Source organism: Columba livia, chromosome 2, assembly GCF_036013475.1.
Source record: "Columba livia isolate bColLiv1 breed racing homer chromosome 2, bColLiv1.pat.W.v2, whole genome shotgun sequence".
Classification (NCBI taxonomy): Eukaryota; Metazoa; Chordata; class Aves; order Columbiformes; family Columbidae; genus Columba; species Columba livia.
In genome coordinates this window covers 18,396,729-18,415,289 of record NC_088603.1, presented here as the reverse complement: position 1 = coordinate 18,415,289, position 18,561 = coordinate 18,396,729, and the positions used below count along the sequence as shown (strand labels likewise).

Genomic DNA, 18,561 nt, shown 5'->3' with positions numbered 1-18,561 from the left:
TACTTTAGCCCCAACTAATGCCACTTGCTTTGGGTTGGGGTATTGGTGTGGTAAGGAATTGCTCTCATAATGAATAAAAACTATTTTAAAAGCCAGGACAGAAGAGGCGAAGGAAATGAGATAAATCAGTATTTGGTTCAGGAAAAAGAGTCTATGAACTGATGCAGAGGTCTGTCACACGGTCCAAATCTGCCGGGGATGGAGCCTTTTTGTTTGCAGAAGGGAATTTTGATATGCCTGGAATGGTACATATTCTTTCTTCTGCTTCCAGTGCACAGCAACATGCAGTTAATTTTGTTCAAAATCAAAACAATATGAACTATTCTTTATTCTTGTCAGTATGCTTCTTGGCAGTTCCAGATATCTCTATTACTATCTATTACTATATACTTAAAAGACAGGCTTTCTGCCTGCTTGCCATGTTAGTATTCAAGAGAATAAAGTTAATTTACTTTTAGAAGTAAATCTGAGTAGCAAATATTTCAGGCTGAACTGAAAGTCCAAGCCAGTTTTTTTGTCAGAAGATCCTTGACAGAGTATCTTGTATATACTGTTAATTTGAAAGACAATCATTACAAGTGAAATAAACTACAGTTTTAGATTAATTGCATGTTAAATATCACAAATAATCTCAGTAGTAAGATGGTGACATAACACTGGTTTGTACATGCCAGCATGTATTTTGCAGTATTGGCTTATAATAGGCATTGAAATTTGACCTTTTTTTTTGTAACAATAATTATAAAAAGACTTTCCTGAGGATGGTAAGATCATACCTTTTATACAAGAAAAGCCTGGTACTGGAAATGAACAAACAAATGTGTATGTGGCAAAAATGAGGGTTAAATAGCTAGTGTTACAACCTGACAATTCTTTTACAGCTGTGCTGGACTATAAGATACTGTTTACCCTTCAAATCATTACTTGGATTTTATACAGTGCCTTGCAGAAGTATCAGTTGCTAAGTGAAAAGCATTACGTTGCTTGTGTTGTTAAAAGTTACTGCATACTGAAGATTGGAGCTGGGTGAATTCCCTGCCCAATACTGAATTTGTAGAAAAATGCAGTTTGGGTCCTTCCAAAATTGCCTGTCAAATTATGCTCAATTCCTTTCCCTTCCAAAGCGGGTTTATGTGAGTGTTCAGCTACTTTATACAAGTGAAACCGCAGAAGAAGAGATCAGAATTGCCTAACCTCAGTGTACCCTGTGGCTTTCCTGGGTGGAGGATCTGGGTTCAGAGCAGCTCAGGAAGGTAAAGAAGTTACACTGGGTCTCCCACATCTCTGGTGAGATTTTTAGCTACAGAGATGCTGGGTGAAACAGTGTATCTTCATATCAGTTCTGTCTTCCTGTTTCCTGTGTTATGCTGTTTCTGTTTTTAAATACAGTTGTTTGAAACAAAACATTTTTCTTTTCAGTGCATAGAATTCTTCCTGCTGACAAAAAGCAATTTTTCATTTGTTCCAATAAGCAAAAAGGCAAGGGAGGAAGTTTGTACTGTGTTTTTTCTTTTTCAATTCAGTAGCCAAAGTGCATATATACCACCTCCCCCAGCCCCCCAATCATACTGAAAACCTTAAAAAAACCAAAATTAAACAAAAGCAGAAAGCCGTTGAGAGACATGGGTGTAACCATCTACTCCTAGGGGGTCACTGTTTCCATCCTTTGCAGACTTTGGGCAACAGCACAGGGATGCAGGAGGAATCCAGGACCATGCCAGAGTCACATAAGGCATCCTCTGTAGGTGATTTGCACTTCCACATGACACTATTTTCGTGTGGTTTTGCTCCCTTCTGTGCAGTGGAAAAGCGTGCTGGGCTTTCCAATTCTGAGCAAACGTCAGATAGTGATTATATTCTTACACAAGAATTTCTGCAGCCTCAGGAGAGGGGAGAGTTTGAGTGTCTTACATTACCTTTTCTGTCTCTCCAGAAAGGTTTTTTGAAGACCATGAAAATGTTGTTGAAGTGTTATCAGGCTGGACGCGTGACACTGAGAATAAGATACTGTTTTTGGAAAAAAGTGAAAAATATGCTTTATTTAAAAATCCCCAGGTAAGCTAATATGGTATTTGGATCAGTCTAAAATTTTGTCATTTATTTAGTCTGTATGCTGCCTGTTGCATTATTAATTTGCTTTCAGATGTGTCAGTTCGGAATTAAAGAAAGCAAAATTGCAACAAAAGAAAAACAGAATGTTGAATGCGAGGATTTTAAAATTAGTGCTTTCTGTTCTTTTCTGATACTATTTTAAAGTCCCATCTGCAGTGGTAAAAAGCGAAGCATGTAATTCTCCACTGGTACAAGCCGTTGCCTTAGGCAGAGCTCTCAGCACTGGGGTGAGATAGCACAGCAGTAAGAACCTGGCCTTTGTCATTGCTGCAGTTTCTCCAGTACTTCCACTGATGAAAATCAACATTTCCTTGAAGGTCTAGTTTTTGCCAGTTGTATGTGAAACTTGGTAAAGAGTGTGCTGAGTATTACAGAGAGTTTATCTGGATTTCATTTAGACTGCAGAGGAGAATTAGGTGAACAGTAACTCATGCGCACTAACTTTGTAAAAAGAGGGTCTGCGCGCTGAATTGCGTCAAATTATTCAGGATAGATATATACAGAAATTATTTATTTCTCATAATACGTGGTCAAAACTGTATCCTAGCACGTACATTTGATGGATTCTGGGGTACTAGAGTTTTTCCTCTTACCAGGGGTCTGTTAGCTTACTGAGCACCTGGTTTATTCCTGAGGGCAGCAAGAGAAAAATGAGCACTTCAGCATTGCTGAAAAAATGAGTCAAATATATAACTTGGCAGCCAATTAAGAAGCTGCTCATTAGGAACTTCTTTTTCTTGTTTTTAGAATGAGCCAGTGTTTCAAATAAAACCTGCAAAGAGGAAGTTTCCTTCATTGACATAAAAAGTATCCACAGTCAGGGAAAGAAAACTTACCCTGCAGTGTACATGGATTGATGTTGATTTTTAATATGAAACAGCAAAACCAAATTTGGAATTAAATGTACATGATGGCTCAAGATGTCATAGTTTCTAATGCACATAAACATACCCAGCAGCAGAGGTTCGACTGTACATTTGATTTGGACACTAGTGGTGTTATTTGGGCGAGTGGCTTTGGGCAGGGCTGGGAACCTTCCACAGGAAGTAAAACTTTGATGAAGATTCTGGACATTTTGAGTGCAATGAACTCTAGAACATGACCTAAACCAAACCCAGAATTAGAGTGTAGCTCTGTCCTCTCATCTCAGGACATGCTGAGCTTGATCTGGGCATGTCTGCGGTCCCTGAGCTTCAGCCTTTTTGTGATAAGCTCTAAAATGAACAGCCTAAGGAAACTGGATCAGTTGTGGCTATCACATTATTGAAATATTTTGCCAGTAATTAAGTGTAACCATCTGTCGGGCTGAGTAAATTCAAACATTGTGAGACAGGCAGAATAGTACAGTCATATTGGCAGTTTGTCTTTTTGGCAGAAAATAACCAGTATTGCACAGAGAAAGCTCACACTAGATAACAAAACACAGTAAAACACATTATCTGGGGTGAGTCCCTGAAAAGGTAAACTGAGCAGAAATGCTGAGTTGGTGGGGGGCAGGGTGTGTGATTACCTAACTAACTACTTACGGAAATCATGGTGTAACCCATAGGAAACTGAAATCCTGTGCTCTCATGCTGTATTCTGAGTATATTTGGCCTCCTCCTAACTCAGTCAAAGTTGCTTTGTAAACTCATTTTGTGAGAAAAGAAATTGCAGAATGTTTATTTTGACATGGTCAGTAACGCAGCAGCAGTTCCTTGGTCTTATTAAGTGCTCATTCTGTCAGGGGCTGACTGTGGAGATGTCACAGTTTTGTAATTTGCAGGTATTTTTCTGGAAAAAAGGAGGCAAATTCAAAAGGTGACCAGGTGCCTACAATTTATTGTTAGACAAATTAGTGACACTATCTTTTCATTACAATGATTTGACACAATTATGTGCTTTTAGAAAATAACTATGAAAATATCCATATGCATTGCTAAAACAAGTAGACTTCTGGAGAAGGTCTATGACCTGTGCCAGTATTCATTGTTCCTTTCTGTGAACTAGTTATATACCTGGTATAGACTAAAAAACAATTAGTCAAACGTTTCGTTTTCTAAGGAGGAACTGACATTTCCAGATGCAGGATTTCTACTCCATGCACTAGCAACCTGCTGCTCAGCTAATGCCAGTGACTTTCTTTGAAGACTGTCATTCTTGTCGTGTAGTCCTCTAATATTTTTCTGCAGCTTTGTTTCTGAAACCATTTTTTTAAAGTATTTGGAACACATTTTGGAAAAAGCATTTGCAAAATCCTCAGGTCTCCATCTCTTCACAAAGATAGGTACACTTTTGCCCTTTCTTCACCGTGATATAATTTACCCTGCAGGGAACTCACAGTAAAAGAAAATTCCATGAATGGCATCAGTGACTCATCTGCAGAGATGGAGCATCACAAGTTTATGACTAAAGAGTGAAACAAAAATACATACTGGTACACGTGCAAATAAAGAAAACCTTTAAAACATAGGAAAGGTATTGCTTTGTCATGCAGTTGAGTGATATTGTGCTTGACTCTTGAAAGGGAAGTTTGTTGGGTCTCAACAACTCTTTTCAAAAAGCTTAAAGAATAATTCTCAGCTGAAAACACTTAAAAAGAAAGAACAACAACAACAACAAAAAAGTAAGAAATGCTTTTGCTTCATTTAAACAAGGTTATTTGGCCACCTTTAGAAATCAAGATTTTTCTTTTGTCTCCACTGTTAGCCAGTGAAGGAGTCATATAAGGGTGGCAGGGAACCTGATTATTGAGTGCGCGGGCAAATGTGAAAAGAAATGGAAGTGAGAAAAGGGAAGTGGTTTTCACTGTACTCCCACTGTTTAGTAATCTTGATTTATTTCTCTATTAGTGTATCTTAGACCATGATACAGTTTTGGGTTGAAGATACTACTTACATAATATTTTTCTTTTTCTGCATTGGGACTATAATGCAGAAACAGTCTTCACACTGTTGAAACATTTTACACGTGACTTATAATCAGCCTATGAAGTGCTTTGCTGTTAACTGCATCCTAGTTTGTGTACATCTTTCATTTGTTCCATGTTCCCTCCTCTTTGATGATGAAGACCGTCATCCTCAGGGCATGAAAAATCAGATATAGTGGGTTCTTCAAACATTATAAAATCAAGTAAACAGAGTTGAAAATTGGTTTTTAAGGCTTCAGAAGAACTTTGCCTTTAGCTTCAATTATTCATTTACATTTGTCATCTTCAGAGCAATTATGGGTATCTTCTAATATTTTTAATGTGCATTTTTTTAGGGGGCACATCACGATATAGGTTGCAGATATGACTGTGTTCTTTATTTTTTCTGCACAAACCGTGGTGCACTCAGGACACAGTTGCAATGGGCTGACATGGGACGTGAGCCAGCCAGTTCTTGCCTCATTGCGGGTGCATTTTGGATGAGCGTAAACAGGCAGCTCATTGCACAAAGACAGTCATGAGTAGAGAGCAGCTGCCTTGTTTGCTGCACTGTCTGAACTGTGCTGTTGCAGACCTTCCACATCTTCTGGAAAAAGTTTCAATAGCTTGAAAGCAAAAATACAACCTAAGCAGAAAGGGAGGCAGAGGAATGATACTGCCTTGAACACCTGCTTTTTTTTGCTATGTACTGGCAAGAAGCTGCTGCATTCCAGCTTGGGTGGGGCTGTGTATTAAAAAAGACGAAAGGTATGAGAGAGGTGCTTTTTCATTTAGGGAATTCTTTTTTATGAATATAGAGACATGGAAGACTGATCAGAGAGTTTGGCAGTGCAGTGGTTAAAGCTACTCTTTCCATCATGATCCAAGTTTGGTTTGCTTACATGCTACCAGAGATGTTCTTTGAAACTATGGAAAACACCTTCTGTCTTCTACTGTTTAAGGGTTATACAGTGGAGAAGGATGCAGCCTTAATTTTTCACACAAAAGGAGATGGCTGTATCTCTAAGTGGAAGGGTTGTATGCATAGAGTAGTGCTACTTGACAGTACAAACCACAAAATTAACTTAAGCTGGTTATAAAATCTTTACAGGTTTCCTTTTGTGCATATGGAATTCCCTGCTAATGCAAAGCTGCAGATGGGTTATCAGCTAATTTTTCCAAAGTCCTGCAAAGCACAGGGGGAAATGCTGGCGTAGTGTCTCTTACAGATGTCATACCTACCTAGCATTACATGTCAAAACTGCCACCGTAGATCTGCATTAGCCTGAGTCAGGCAGAATGACATGGGAGAGCAACTGGCTTTGTATCAGTCTCAGCTTGTCTGAGGTGTGTAGGCACAGGGAATAAAGCAGGAAAAACACTCGACTGCTCATTTCTGCAGCAAATAACCCAAACAGTGTGACCAAAGCAAACCCAATGACAAAATGTGCCAGCATATTTTGTTTTGTTTGTTCAAATAACCCTTTATATTTGCTTTCTTATGTTATCAGCCCAAGGGGTTGAATCCATCCTGTTAAGTAAGCTCAGCACTCTATCAAGAGAAAGACATTGTCTTGTGAATGTAACAAACAGTTAATTCTCCGATTTGTACATGTATGCAGAGATCTGCCCTGTAACCACATCTTGTCCCATTAATGGCCTGACATCTGAAACCAAACATGCGTTTCCCAGTGGTGTCCTCAGACAGGAAAGAGCTTGCCTTTTATCATGACCTTTGACTACTGGACTTGGAATGACCTCTGGTGGACACATGTGGATTGCCTCCTGTAGGATGAATGCTTCTGATCAAAAATAGGAGACCACACAATGACAAAATGAGTACAGCGTGCAGTCTACTCCCCAGGTTTTTAGCCACTGACAAATAATAAGGACCATGTACTTCCATATTGCATGGCAGAGACATAAAGGAGGTAATCAGTAATAAAAGAAATGTGTGTTGACAGGTGAAAGATGACAGTGTACATCTGTGTAAGGTTGGCTTGAGTGACAGAGTCCTGTTTCCCTAATGAAAAAGCTGCATTTTTGGAGATCCAGCATGGATATCATTACCACCTTTCTGACTTTACCATTGATTATGTCAGTACAGGGTGGTCTGTGTTTCTGCTAAATAAATGCCAGATGCCTGAATGGGAATCAGTTGTAATCAGAGGAGCTTTGTTTTCTTATTATCAGTGCGCTGAAGGCTGACTGAGCCAGATGAATGCTCTCCCCGCTGGTAGAAAAGCTGATGAGCCAAGCCTTGTTGAGACAGTGATAAGGTGTACTTGCCTTGAGTGAGAAATCTTCTTTGTGTATTTTAGGGGTTATACTATGTCTTTATAAAGATCTATAGAAGAAGGGGCTTACAGCTTGCTTGTCCCTCTCCTTTCCAAACCATCCCAGAGACTGAAGGCGCAGCCCAGCCCAACAATGCCGTCTGAGATTTCTCTTCATACCTTCATCAGTGCAATAGTGGGTATGCCAACATCAAGCCAGCAGTGCTGTGATAGTTCTCCCTGTCAAGAGGAGCTGTTGCACATGGACAGGGAACTTGGCTGCAGCTGTTCAGAACAGTGGGATGTGTGGAGCTTTGTCACTCAGACCTACAGTGAGAACACATTTCCAAGCAGGTTTTGTTTTGAGCTAGTTTGGCTTTTTCCTGCTATGAATACTATCTTCAGATGTAGCCGTGGGGCTGTGGTCCTTAGTGTTTGCTTACCTTCATCCACGGACTAAAAATGTGCCCAGGGACTGCCTGGGCCAGCTGGAGCTGGCTATGTGCTGCTGTGTATCCTAGAGAAGAACACTGCTGTGTTTTCTAGCATAACTGTCTGAGGTATTCAATGTTCAAGTTTTCTGGTGTTCATACCACAGATGTGGCATCAGCACAGGCCAAATTGCAGGTGGCTTTGTGTCTGATGTCCCCTCTCTGACTCAATGTGAACTTTTAAGAAAGCAGTTTTTAAAGAACTGTTTTCGAGATCATCCACACCTCTTCACCTTCCTCTCCTGGTGCCCCTCCAAAAACCGTCTGCTATGAGGCTTGTGTTCTGGCAGACAGCTGTTCACAGCGTGGCTTGAAAAAGACGATGTGGTTGTGTGGAAGAGCAGGCTTTGACTTAAGATAAACCTCCTTGCTGTAAACAAGGTATGCTGGCAGGGCAGATTTGCTCCTTGTTTCTTTCTTACACCATAGCAACAGCATGTTCCTTCATTTACACAATTCTCATTGTCTTTTGGTAATGTTTGTGTTCGTGTTGCAGTTTAGCCCTTGTGCAGTTCTAGGCATGTAAACATGTTGCCACATTCTCATAGTCTTGAGACATGAAAAATTGAGAGAGATTGAAAGTCAGTTGAACTTAGTTTTCTTCCTACAAAACTGCTGAAGAATTGCAGAATTAGAAGTAATTTTTAAGTGGATAGCTTTCAAAATTTGTCAGGTTTCTACAATTTTGTCTATTTCCTAGACAATGGTGTGTGTTTGTTTTATGCCCTTTGTTCTGCAGACTTAGCTTTTCAACTAATTTGGGGGAAATCAGTAAGACTGTCTCATGCATCAGGTATTTTCCAAACCCAAGCTCCTCTTCAACATGTACTTTTGTTCAGAAAATGATAACACACAAGAACTTTGGGTGTGTTGCGTTCTGGCCTCAAGCCCATGAATTCAAACACTACTGGATGCGTGGTCCACCGTGGTCCAGCTCCTTGATCTGGCTGCTTCCTTCACACCCAGCTGCCTCACCATCCGCAGCAGCTGGGCTCTGCTCCCCGGCCGTGCTTGCTGCACATTCTGGCCGCTGCACATGCTGTGCTACACGAGTCCTAGCATGCTCCAGAGCTACTATCCCACTGCCTGAATTTGCATGTATGTCCAAGTGCTGTCCTTTTGTCCGTCTGTACAATGCAGATGGATGCAAAATTGGTTTTGCTGTTTAATAGTGGATGAATTTATTTTGACTGGTGACTGTGTGCATGAGGTGCTGTGCTGCCTTGTTTGCAGGGGCAGCCCGGCACTGGGTCCTCTGAGGGCGGCTGCAGCTTCCCAGCCCTCTGTCACAGACACGGAGGGCCATTTCAAAATGTAGGCTTTTGTCTCAGTAGCCTGGAGCACATGTGCCAAGACCTCATGGTGATCATTTCTTCTGATTTCTTCTGGATTTTTGAATACCTTGTTCATTGCATAAAAATACTTTGCAAAGCATGAGCAGGGGCTTAAAAGTAGAAAGTAGTAACTTTGGATTAACGGCTTTGGCATATAAGCACTTTTAATAAAAGCAAAGAGCTGAGTTATATTCAGAGTGCTAGATATGAAGCGTGCAAATTACCAGATTGGGTTGCTAGGAAAAATGCTTTCTAGCCTTTTGATACTGCGTTGTATTCATCATACATCAGCATGCAATGAAATGTTATGTTCTCTACTGCCTGCAATCGTGTAGGAAGTGGTGAAAATTTGAATGATAAAATCAAATCCATTGATCCAGAAAAACAGCCAAAAACATAAACCAGTGTTTTTAAAATTTTGAGAGGCTGTATATACATAGGCAAAAGTAATTTTGTATCGCTTTGGAATTATATTCAAAATAAAGAATTAAAACTTACAAGAAGGAAGCTGTGATTAAAGTTTTCTGTAAGAGTCCATAAGCATCTGCCTCTTGCATCTGCTGGCTTGAGTACTCTATATTGAAACACTGAGTAACTATTGAATGGGTTCGTAGTGATCTAGTTACTTGTATTGCTGTCTCCATAATGAACATTAACTTCTTTTGTGTCTTAATCAGAATTTCTACCTGGCAAACAAAGGGAAGAATGACAGCAAAGAAATGAATGATAAAATCAAAGAGGCTTTACTGGAGGTAAGCCGACTTTCTAGGTTGATGCTGCAAATGTCACCAGAACTCTGCCACGATCTGCATGTCCTCTGTAACAACAGTGTTTAGTTCTTTGTGGGCAAATGTGTAACAACAGGAAGTTCTGTGATGGTTGCTGTCTTTGTTTCTGTGGTTTAATATGTGGATTTTCCTCTGCATCTGCTGCTCCCCATTAAAAATGCAGATTGTATCCCCTATCAGAGAAATTAAATCATGGAGAATTGTTTTGTTGTTATAGACCCCAATGCCATGAAGTGTTTTTACCTAGTGTTTCTATGAGGGAGTGGTGCCACGATGACACTAAAGGCAGTGTTGTACAAATATGAATAAAGAAACAGTTGTGCCACACCCTTAGGCCAACCCTTCTAACTTTATGTTGCTAGAAGGGTTGATCAGTAGCAAACAACCACCTTTTGGGTTAGAAGTAGATTTACTTCTCACTACCTCAAATTATTAGCTGTACTACAAGAGAAAATGAACCTTTGCACTTTTCTGTAAAGTCTGCTTAGTCTCTTGCCTTTTCTGCTGAAGTTTTGCTTCAGTTGTATGTTTGAGAGAGAAAAATCCAGAGCTATATGAAAGAGAAGATTATCACAGTTCCGTTGGCAAGCATTTTGACTTGGTGAAAGTTCACAAAGGAAATGCTGTTCTCAGGTAACTGAGGATTCCCATTTCAAAATCAGTGATCTCATGAACGTACCAGATGTCAACCAGCAGAAGTCCTGGTAAATTCTAAATGAAAACATTGAGATGTTTGTTGGCATTAAAAATTACCCACCAGTAGGTCCTTCAAGCAAACTATGAAGTATAATAATTTGTTTAAACAGTGGTGTGAATGCTAGCATGTATTTCAAAGTGAAAGCAGAGATTGAGGGGGATTTTTTTCTGTAACTGTTTTTAGAACTCTAAGCAGTCTCTAGAGATTTTCTCTACAGAAGTGTTTCTCTGTAGAACCTATAAATACAGCGATAGAGGAAAACCAGCAGCAGCAGTACCAATCATTCTGTTTTATTGCTTTTTCTGAGCACATCTATGAGCAGTTAAAACCTTTTGTAGGTTTTTGCCTGATCTTTTAGAGGATGAAGATTTTGCAAGCCGCCTTTTCCAGTGTGAGCACCCAACTTGCACAGTTGAGTTACCACATTAGCTTGGAAAAGTTTCCTTTGCCTGTCTAAGGTGTTCATCTCCCTGGTAACTGCATTCCCCATGTTCATATGTTCACTGTCACAAGAAATGTCTTTGTTTTTCAAGGGAGCATTTTTTCTCCTATTTATTAATATGGTTGTGCTTAAATCGATTTATTTTGTGTATTATTATTCTTGTTGCACAGGAAAGCTTCTGTGGGGCATCTGTCATTGTGCCAGAGCTTGAAGGGGCCCTTTATTTAAAAGAAGATGGAAAAAAGTCCTGGAAGAGACGTTATTTCCTTCTACGAGCTTCTGGAATTTATTATGTACCCAAAGGAAAAACCAAGGTCAGGAAGCCAAATAATCCTTTTAGCAATAAAACAATTCATGGAGGTGAAAGTGAAGAACTCCCAAGGTGACATTTTAAAAGCACTGTCTGGTGCATCTGAGAGGGTTGGAGGGTTTTTTTTGTTCAACTTTGACTACACCACTTGTGCAAGTATTTGAATGTAGTCACTGAACCCTGTCACGTTTCTCTCCTTTTGATTTCTGTGGATAGATAAGAGCATTAATGAAATAGCACTCCTCCGGAAGTCAGTAGGGGAGAGAAAAATAGCACAGCACCCTTCAGCTGGTGTCATGCTGCCAAAATGCTTCACTGTTATATGGGTTTGCTGTGGAAGAATATTTTAAAAGTTCTCAAGTAAACTAATATCACAAAAAAGGTGGAATTTTCTTTTGTTTGATGCTGACTTTCTGTGCCAGTAACCGGCATGCAGAAATACTGTTCATTTTATTGTACAGTGATCTTTACCTAGAGAACGTGTTGTGCCTCTTAAGGCTTTTTAAGGCTGTCCATTCTGTAGAAACAAGTGAGGCAGAGCATCTACCTGACCAAATCAAACACACTGACATTTAGTATTGAAAAATATTTGAAGAGTCTGAGTTGCCAGCAGTGGAGAAGTAAAAGGCTCCTGGACATGTTGCACATAAGGGCAACTGGCTTCCTATTTCCACAGTGATGAGGTAGAATGGTGGCTTCTGGGACTGGTGGTTTGAGGTTTTTTTATATTATGGAAACTACTTTTCTGTATTCTGTTGCCACTTACAGCTCTGTTAATGCTTCATATTTAAAAATTCTGGTGCTGCTGATAAAGCTTTATTGTTATGATTTGTGCTGTGAAACTTAACTGTGTGTTTTGCTATTTCCTGACTAAATTATAAAGGGAAAAAAAAATAATAGCTTGTAAGGGAATGCTTATGTCCATGCCTTAGCCACTCCAGAGGAAGTCAAGTCTCTTAGCTCAAATCTGTGTTTAATGGTGATTTCTGGGGTGTGTGTTGGAACAGCTGAGGGTCGGGTACATGTCTTTTGTGGAGACAGTAATCTCTGGTAGGTGAGCAGGGCCAAGTGAGGGTGCTGAACATCTTAAAGCACTGCAGCAGAATTCAGTAGAGCTCTTCAGCCAAAGCCCTTAAATTGTGAGAGTTCATCCCACGGCAGGGTGGTACGAAGAGCACACGTGCACCTTGCTGCCGTCATTCAGTTGTGGGTAGAATGATCTTTCACTGAGGTACAGAAACTAACAGCTGGTGGGCAAGAATATCTTCAGCTGCTGCAGCTGTTTTGAAATTCATCATGTAATCATGTTTTCACTTGTTATAAAAAGGCAAAGAAGTCTGGCATACCTTTGGCACTTCATGTTGGCTGTAAAATATATTGCAAATGTGCAAATACAGGGACACATTCAGATAATTTCACGCTCATGTCTTTGGTGCTTTTTGGTTTTTGGTGTTTTTTTGTTGTTGTTAACAAACCAGGCACCAGTCAGCACTGCTGCTGTCTGAATTTCTTTCTTTATCATTACTCCACTTGTATCCCATTCAAAAACATGCTGTTAATGGACAGGGTCACAAAACAACAGAATGAACATTTCAGATTCAATTTTAAAATTTTTTTCTGTTAATTGTGTTGCTCTGTTATGTTAACATTGCAGAAATACTACCAACAAGTGCCTTTGTCCCTTGCGTAAAAATTTGTTCCTTACTTGGAAGAAAATAACAACTGCATTCATATTGGTCTTAGTTGCCATTACCTGGTTCATAAAGGAAGGGAATAACTCGTTGTACTGCATGGATTTCAGCACCTTTAGGAATTTATAGTGTTGGAAAATCCTAGGTCCACACAGTCAATGACAAAATCGCTGACATCAGCTTCAGGGGAGACAGGGATGAGAGAGAAGCAATATGGAGTGTTTCCTCTGCCCACAAATCTTACTTGCAAACTCAATTTGTAAATAAACCCAACTCCAGAGCATATCATAATGAAATTTTCAGTAAGAATGAGAACAGCATAGAACTAGCTTATGTAAAAATATGACTCCGTTCTTAGGGATAGAGAGGGTTTGTGATTTGGGTTTTTTAAATTTTTTTTGCAGTTTCCCAATTTCTCAGTTTAGTCAACAGTGACCATGTGACACAGCCATTTTTGCATTTCCACTCCAAGGATTGCAGAAGTTATGTGTTGTATGCGGAATTCTGCATCGAGAAGTGTGCCAGCAACAGAAACCTTGTTACTTCAGCAACATATTGTGAGCAAGCAAATATGATGATAAACAGAAACGGAACGATGCCAGGAAATTTGAGAAAATTCAAAGCAAAATCAATGCAATGTATGCTTATTTCTTGATAAGAGTTTATGTTTGTTGCATGTACCAAAGAAAATCAAGCTCCTGAAGCAATTTAGAACCCCAAACCTTCTTTCTGCACTCAAAATTGTCAGGGTGTGCTCGCAAGGCCTGTTTCTATTTTACTGAAGTTATTTCTTAGTATGGTGTTCTATTTGGTCTTACCAGTCACAAGCCAGAATGTCCACACAAAGCAGTAAGGCACAGCAAAACCAGAACAGCAGCAAAATGCTGCACTGTGTAATATATTATTCCTAATATATACCAACCCTCTTCCAATTGTTAGTTTAAGAATGCACACACTTAAAAATCACCTTTCTTCAGTCAACTTCATAACAGTTTAAAATGCCTTGGCAGTCATACACTTGAAAAAGTCCTATTAATGAGTTTCAAATTAAAATTCAATTTGTTCTAACAATGATGTGCTTGGTTTTCATTTCTAGACATCCCAGGATCTGGCATGCTTCATTCAGTTTGAGAATGTGAATGTTTATTACGGTTCTCAACACAAAGCGAAGTATAAAGCACCTACAGATCATTGCTTTGTCTTAAAGGTAAATGCCATACACAGTTTCCTTTATATGTAAACATGTTTAAGTTTGAAACTTCAAGGGCTCTGATGAGATAGCATATCTCTTTCAAAATCATGTCTATTTTCTTCTTTGCTTCATTATTGATCAGCAATATACCTTTAGAACCTTAATTTTAAGGACTGGTAGTCCTATGATATATGTCTATTCTGCATTTATAAAGTTTTCTTCAAAACAAGACTGAATATGCTTCCAGTGACTGGGCACATCTGATAACTGGCACACATGAGAAGACTGGCAGTCACCAGTGTTGGTGTGACGAGCACTGTGGACTATATACTAAAAAGTATATCTACTTTTTATTTGCAGCGTAGTCATACCTTTTCAGTGGTTTGTTGAACTGAGATGCAAAATCTTGCAGGAATAGACAGATGGTATATTTTATTGCACAACTCTTCGTGGCAGGAGGGCAAAAGACGTTGTTCACCCACTCATGAAACTCAGTACTTGCTGTTGAACTAAGTATCTCATTGTTGCCTCTCCAGGTAATAGCACTGCAAACAGGCTGGGAATTCTGTGTTCCGCTCAGGAAAGGGAAAGAAAGCCCATGCTTTTCATGTATTTCAGATAGCAGAAATGAAGCTCTGAGGTTGCAGTAATTAGGCCTTTTTTGCTATCTGTCATTAATACAGATTTTAGAATACAGTGAGATTGCTGTGTACAAAACAGAAGGTAATCTTGTTGCGGTTTCCCAATTTAAAGACCTGCAGTGCAAACAAGGTATTAGAGAACTCAGTATCTTGCCATCTCAGAAAAAAAGCAGAAGAAACATTCGTATTAGAGGTCACTTATAATATCACATTTCTGGCTGTAGCTGCACACTTATAGCACTTTTTTATTCAGTTTCAGGATTTTTGAGGATGCTCGAAATATAAGCCCTACTCCAAAAACAAGCCCTAGTTACAGTTCAATAAAAAAAAAAAAATCAATTTAAATAGCATCCAGGCAGCTATACATGTAAAAAAGTAAGCAACTTTTGGAGCAAAAATTAATGTAAGACCTTTCAGGGAAACAGGGCAGTCTAATTTACACATGGCCAAGCAGAAGTGGTTTATAGACTCAGACTTATTTTCTGAAGCAGATGTATCTAATTAACACAGCTGAGCAGTTTTAATACTATGGTTTTCTGCAATCCTTTTTTGTAAAACAGGGATGAGCCTTCTGAAGTTAACAGGTAAGCTTTATTTCTGAAAAAGACAACGTCAAATGAAAAAAAAAAATGGAAAAGTGGCGTTGATTAAAAAAAATAAGGGGAAATTGTTTTTCTAAACAGATGACTGGTCAGAAGAGTTTCTGACTAATAACAGTTATTCACATTATATTCAGATGAAAATTAAAGCGTGATCTTTTAATGTGAATGTAGCAATGTGTTTAACTGTTCACAATGACCAGGAAATCTTTCTGGACTTATTGCCATATTTTGTGAAAAGAGGTACGCTGTAAAGAAGACCTTACACCAAAAAATGTCACCATTCCACTAAAACAGGTGCTTTACTGGATGTTTGGTGTTAGCACTGTACTTTCAACATGGAATGTGAAGAACAAGAGCAAAAGCTCACTAGAGCAAGCTTTATGTGTAATGGGCTTATAAATGCATGAAACGTACTCAGCAAAACTGTTCACTCTGATGCTTCCAAAATGTGTTGCGGTATACTAGAACAAACATTGTATTGATAAGATCATTATATGCAAGCAACGCTACTTGGCGATGAAGAGACTATGATACAGTGGTTGTTCTTCAATTTAATTGCCACAAATCAGCATTTGGTAGATTCCTGACTGACTCAGTTTCATACTTGGCTTCTTTTAACAGGTGTGTCTTGCAGTGTCTGGAGTTGGTCAGGAAGGGTGGCCAAGTATTGATATCTTCAAGTCTTCTGTTGTTTCAAAAATAGAAGCCTCCCAATTAGGGTGGCTTTCTGAGGGTGAGGCAATGGAGAGTTTCATATTTGCTATAATTTCTGTACATTAATTTGAATTCTCTAGATACCTTTTTGAAGGCATGTAGCTGAGTTCTGTCATATCCTTCTCTTACCTTTGGAGGTTGGAGCTGAGTATTTAATACATCTTGAGACCTGTGGGCTGCAGGAAGGAGCAAAGTTAAATGTTGGTCTCTCTGACTGGATGCTTGATGACACAAAAGCGTGTGGACAGGGACACAGAGCCATTTCTTACACTTAATCGCATTTTGTTCCTATCTGGTTTTATATGGAAGTCTCCCAGAAGAAAATATCTCTCTTGCTGGTAGACACTTGTCTTGAGATGCCAAAGGAAGACAAACCATCATCCTTGAGATATTTCTCATCCTGCCATATTTTGAGAATAAAGTTCTCAAAATGAAATGACAGTACTTTTGCTGACAGGTGCAGCGAGCAAAAGGCAGTAGATTTAACAGGTAAACATTTGTCTTTATTATACTGATAACCTAGTAATTTTGGAGGAATTTGGATGCCCAGCTGAGTCCAAGCCAGATGGAAATATCTCCAGAGCCAAGGCTGCACTGTGTCTTCACAACTCTTCCATTCCCCTGCATGTGTCCTAGTACAGTGAGCTCTGCAGAGCTCCTCTTCCAGCTACTTGTTTGTGGCTGCAGGAGATGATTATCTGTCTTCGAAGCAAATGGAAGAAAATAATTGAAAGAGCCGCAGCCATAGCCCATGCTAGCTGTTCACTGGCAATGGCTGTAAACCAAAGGAGCTTTTCACATTTTGGAAAACAGGTTAATCTGCAGCCCTTATTAGCTCCAGCGGGCTGTAATGCCACTTGCAAAGTTTTTGAATAACAGCACACCAATACATTTATTTTAAAGAATTGTTGCTTTTGGAGGACCCCCTTAGGAACTGCTGTCACAAAAGATTGAGTGGTCATCAGCAAAGTTACTTGCTGTGATGTGTTTCAAATGTAACAAGAGAAAATGCCCAGCTCAGAGGCAAGAGACCAGCTTGTACTTTATAGTGCAGGAGAAATGCAAGGACTTAGCAGCTTCAGCAGTATCTTGCTTCTCTGCTAGCTGGAAAATTGTGATGAATTCAGAACCAGTCGTAATTTCCCAGCTTTGAGCATTGAGCTGAAAAAATGTTGAATTTATTTCTGACTGGTTAAGCTAATTGGCACCCTTACTCCAAGAACAGGGAAAGTGCCATTTGTTCATTCAAATGGCAACAAATGGCCAGTGAGGTGGGCTGATCTGGAGGTAAATATGGTCTCATGCTTGAAGGAAGCATCCCTTCTTTTCCTCCAGTCCACATTTGAATGATGAGCCTTCTAAACAAATAACTAGGCTAAACCCAGTAACATTTGTGCCTGCCTTCAAAATTCCTGTCTCATATTAGCAGGGAAAAAATATATTTGTTTTTGCCTTGGTTGTCTTTATGGTGTGCCTTTGTGGAGGGAAGAGCCCTCAAGAGATATAAGAACAAGCAGAACATTCCTGACATTTTTACACCTATGTGCCAGGCATCACCAAGAACTTATGGGAAAGAGGAACCCTATAACTAATGTTAATCACAACCCTGGTGGCTTGGTTTTAGCTAGAACAATGACACTTCTCGGCTTGTCTGGCACTGCCCTGAACTATATGGACATTTGTGTCAAAGTCTCCATGATGTTTCTTTGAATGTTGCTTCTCCTCCATCTCTCTAAATGGGATGTGGGCTTTTTGTGCCATTTCTTCTCTTGGGCTGCAGTCAAGTGAGGGGCTTGCAGTGACAGGGAGCCTTTGGTACTAGTGCCTGGCCTAGCCAGCGATCCGATCACTGGGAGCCAGCAGCTCCCTCTGTCCTGTTTCTTTTTTAATCTAGCTCTTTGATTTCAGCTTCAGTGGTCATACCTGGGTTACGTAGCTGATGCTGGCTTGGATACTGGTGTTAGTGTAGCAACAACAAGATTGTGCGCATCATGGGCATGTTGCTTTGCTACTTAGCGAGAAGCTGGGGTAGGTTTTGCAGCCTGTGATGTTGGAACTGCACCTAGACTGGCTATTTTAAAGTAGCTCAAATATAAACATCCGTGGCTGCGGATGCATGCTCTAAGATGTTTCTCTCACAGCTAGAGAAGCATGATGTGGTGTGGGTGCTCCTTGCTTACCATTTATTCTCATTACGTCAGCACCTCATTGTAAATACTGTAGCTCAGATCAAAAATAGGGAGCTTTTTGCTTGTTTGTTAACCATCAAGACACTGAGGAGGAGATAATGGGGAAAAGGGTGGTGTGCCAGAAGCAGTTCACAATCACATCACAGTGTCTATCAGCAAAAGAAATCACTTTGCTGAGCTTACTCAGGAGTTTTC

The 18,561-nt window shown here is 39.8% G+C and overlaps 1 protein-coding gene across 1 annotated transcript in view; it reads left to right on the top strand.

The window, feature by feature from the left end:
* Positions 1-18,561, top strand: part of APBB1IP (amyloid beta precursor protein binding family B member 1 interacting protein) — a 61,962-nt gene that overhangs the window by 26,281 nt on the left and 17,120 nt on the right. Inside the window, exons 7-10 of the mRNA XM_005513808.4 lie at positions 1,934-2,055; positions 9,778-9,852; positions 11,198-11,341; positions 14,125-14,235. Of these exons, the coding sequence (XP_005513865.2) occupies positions 1,934-2,055; positions 9,778-9,852; positions 11,198-11,341; positions 14,125-14,235 (452 nt within the window). The remainder of the gene's footprint in view (positions 1-1,933; positions 2,056-9,777; positions 9,853-11,197; positions 11,342-14,124; positions 14,236-18,561) is intronic.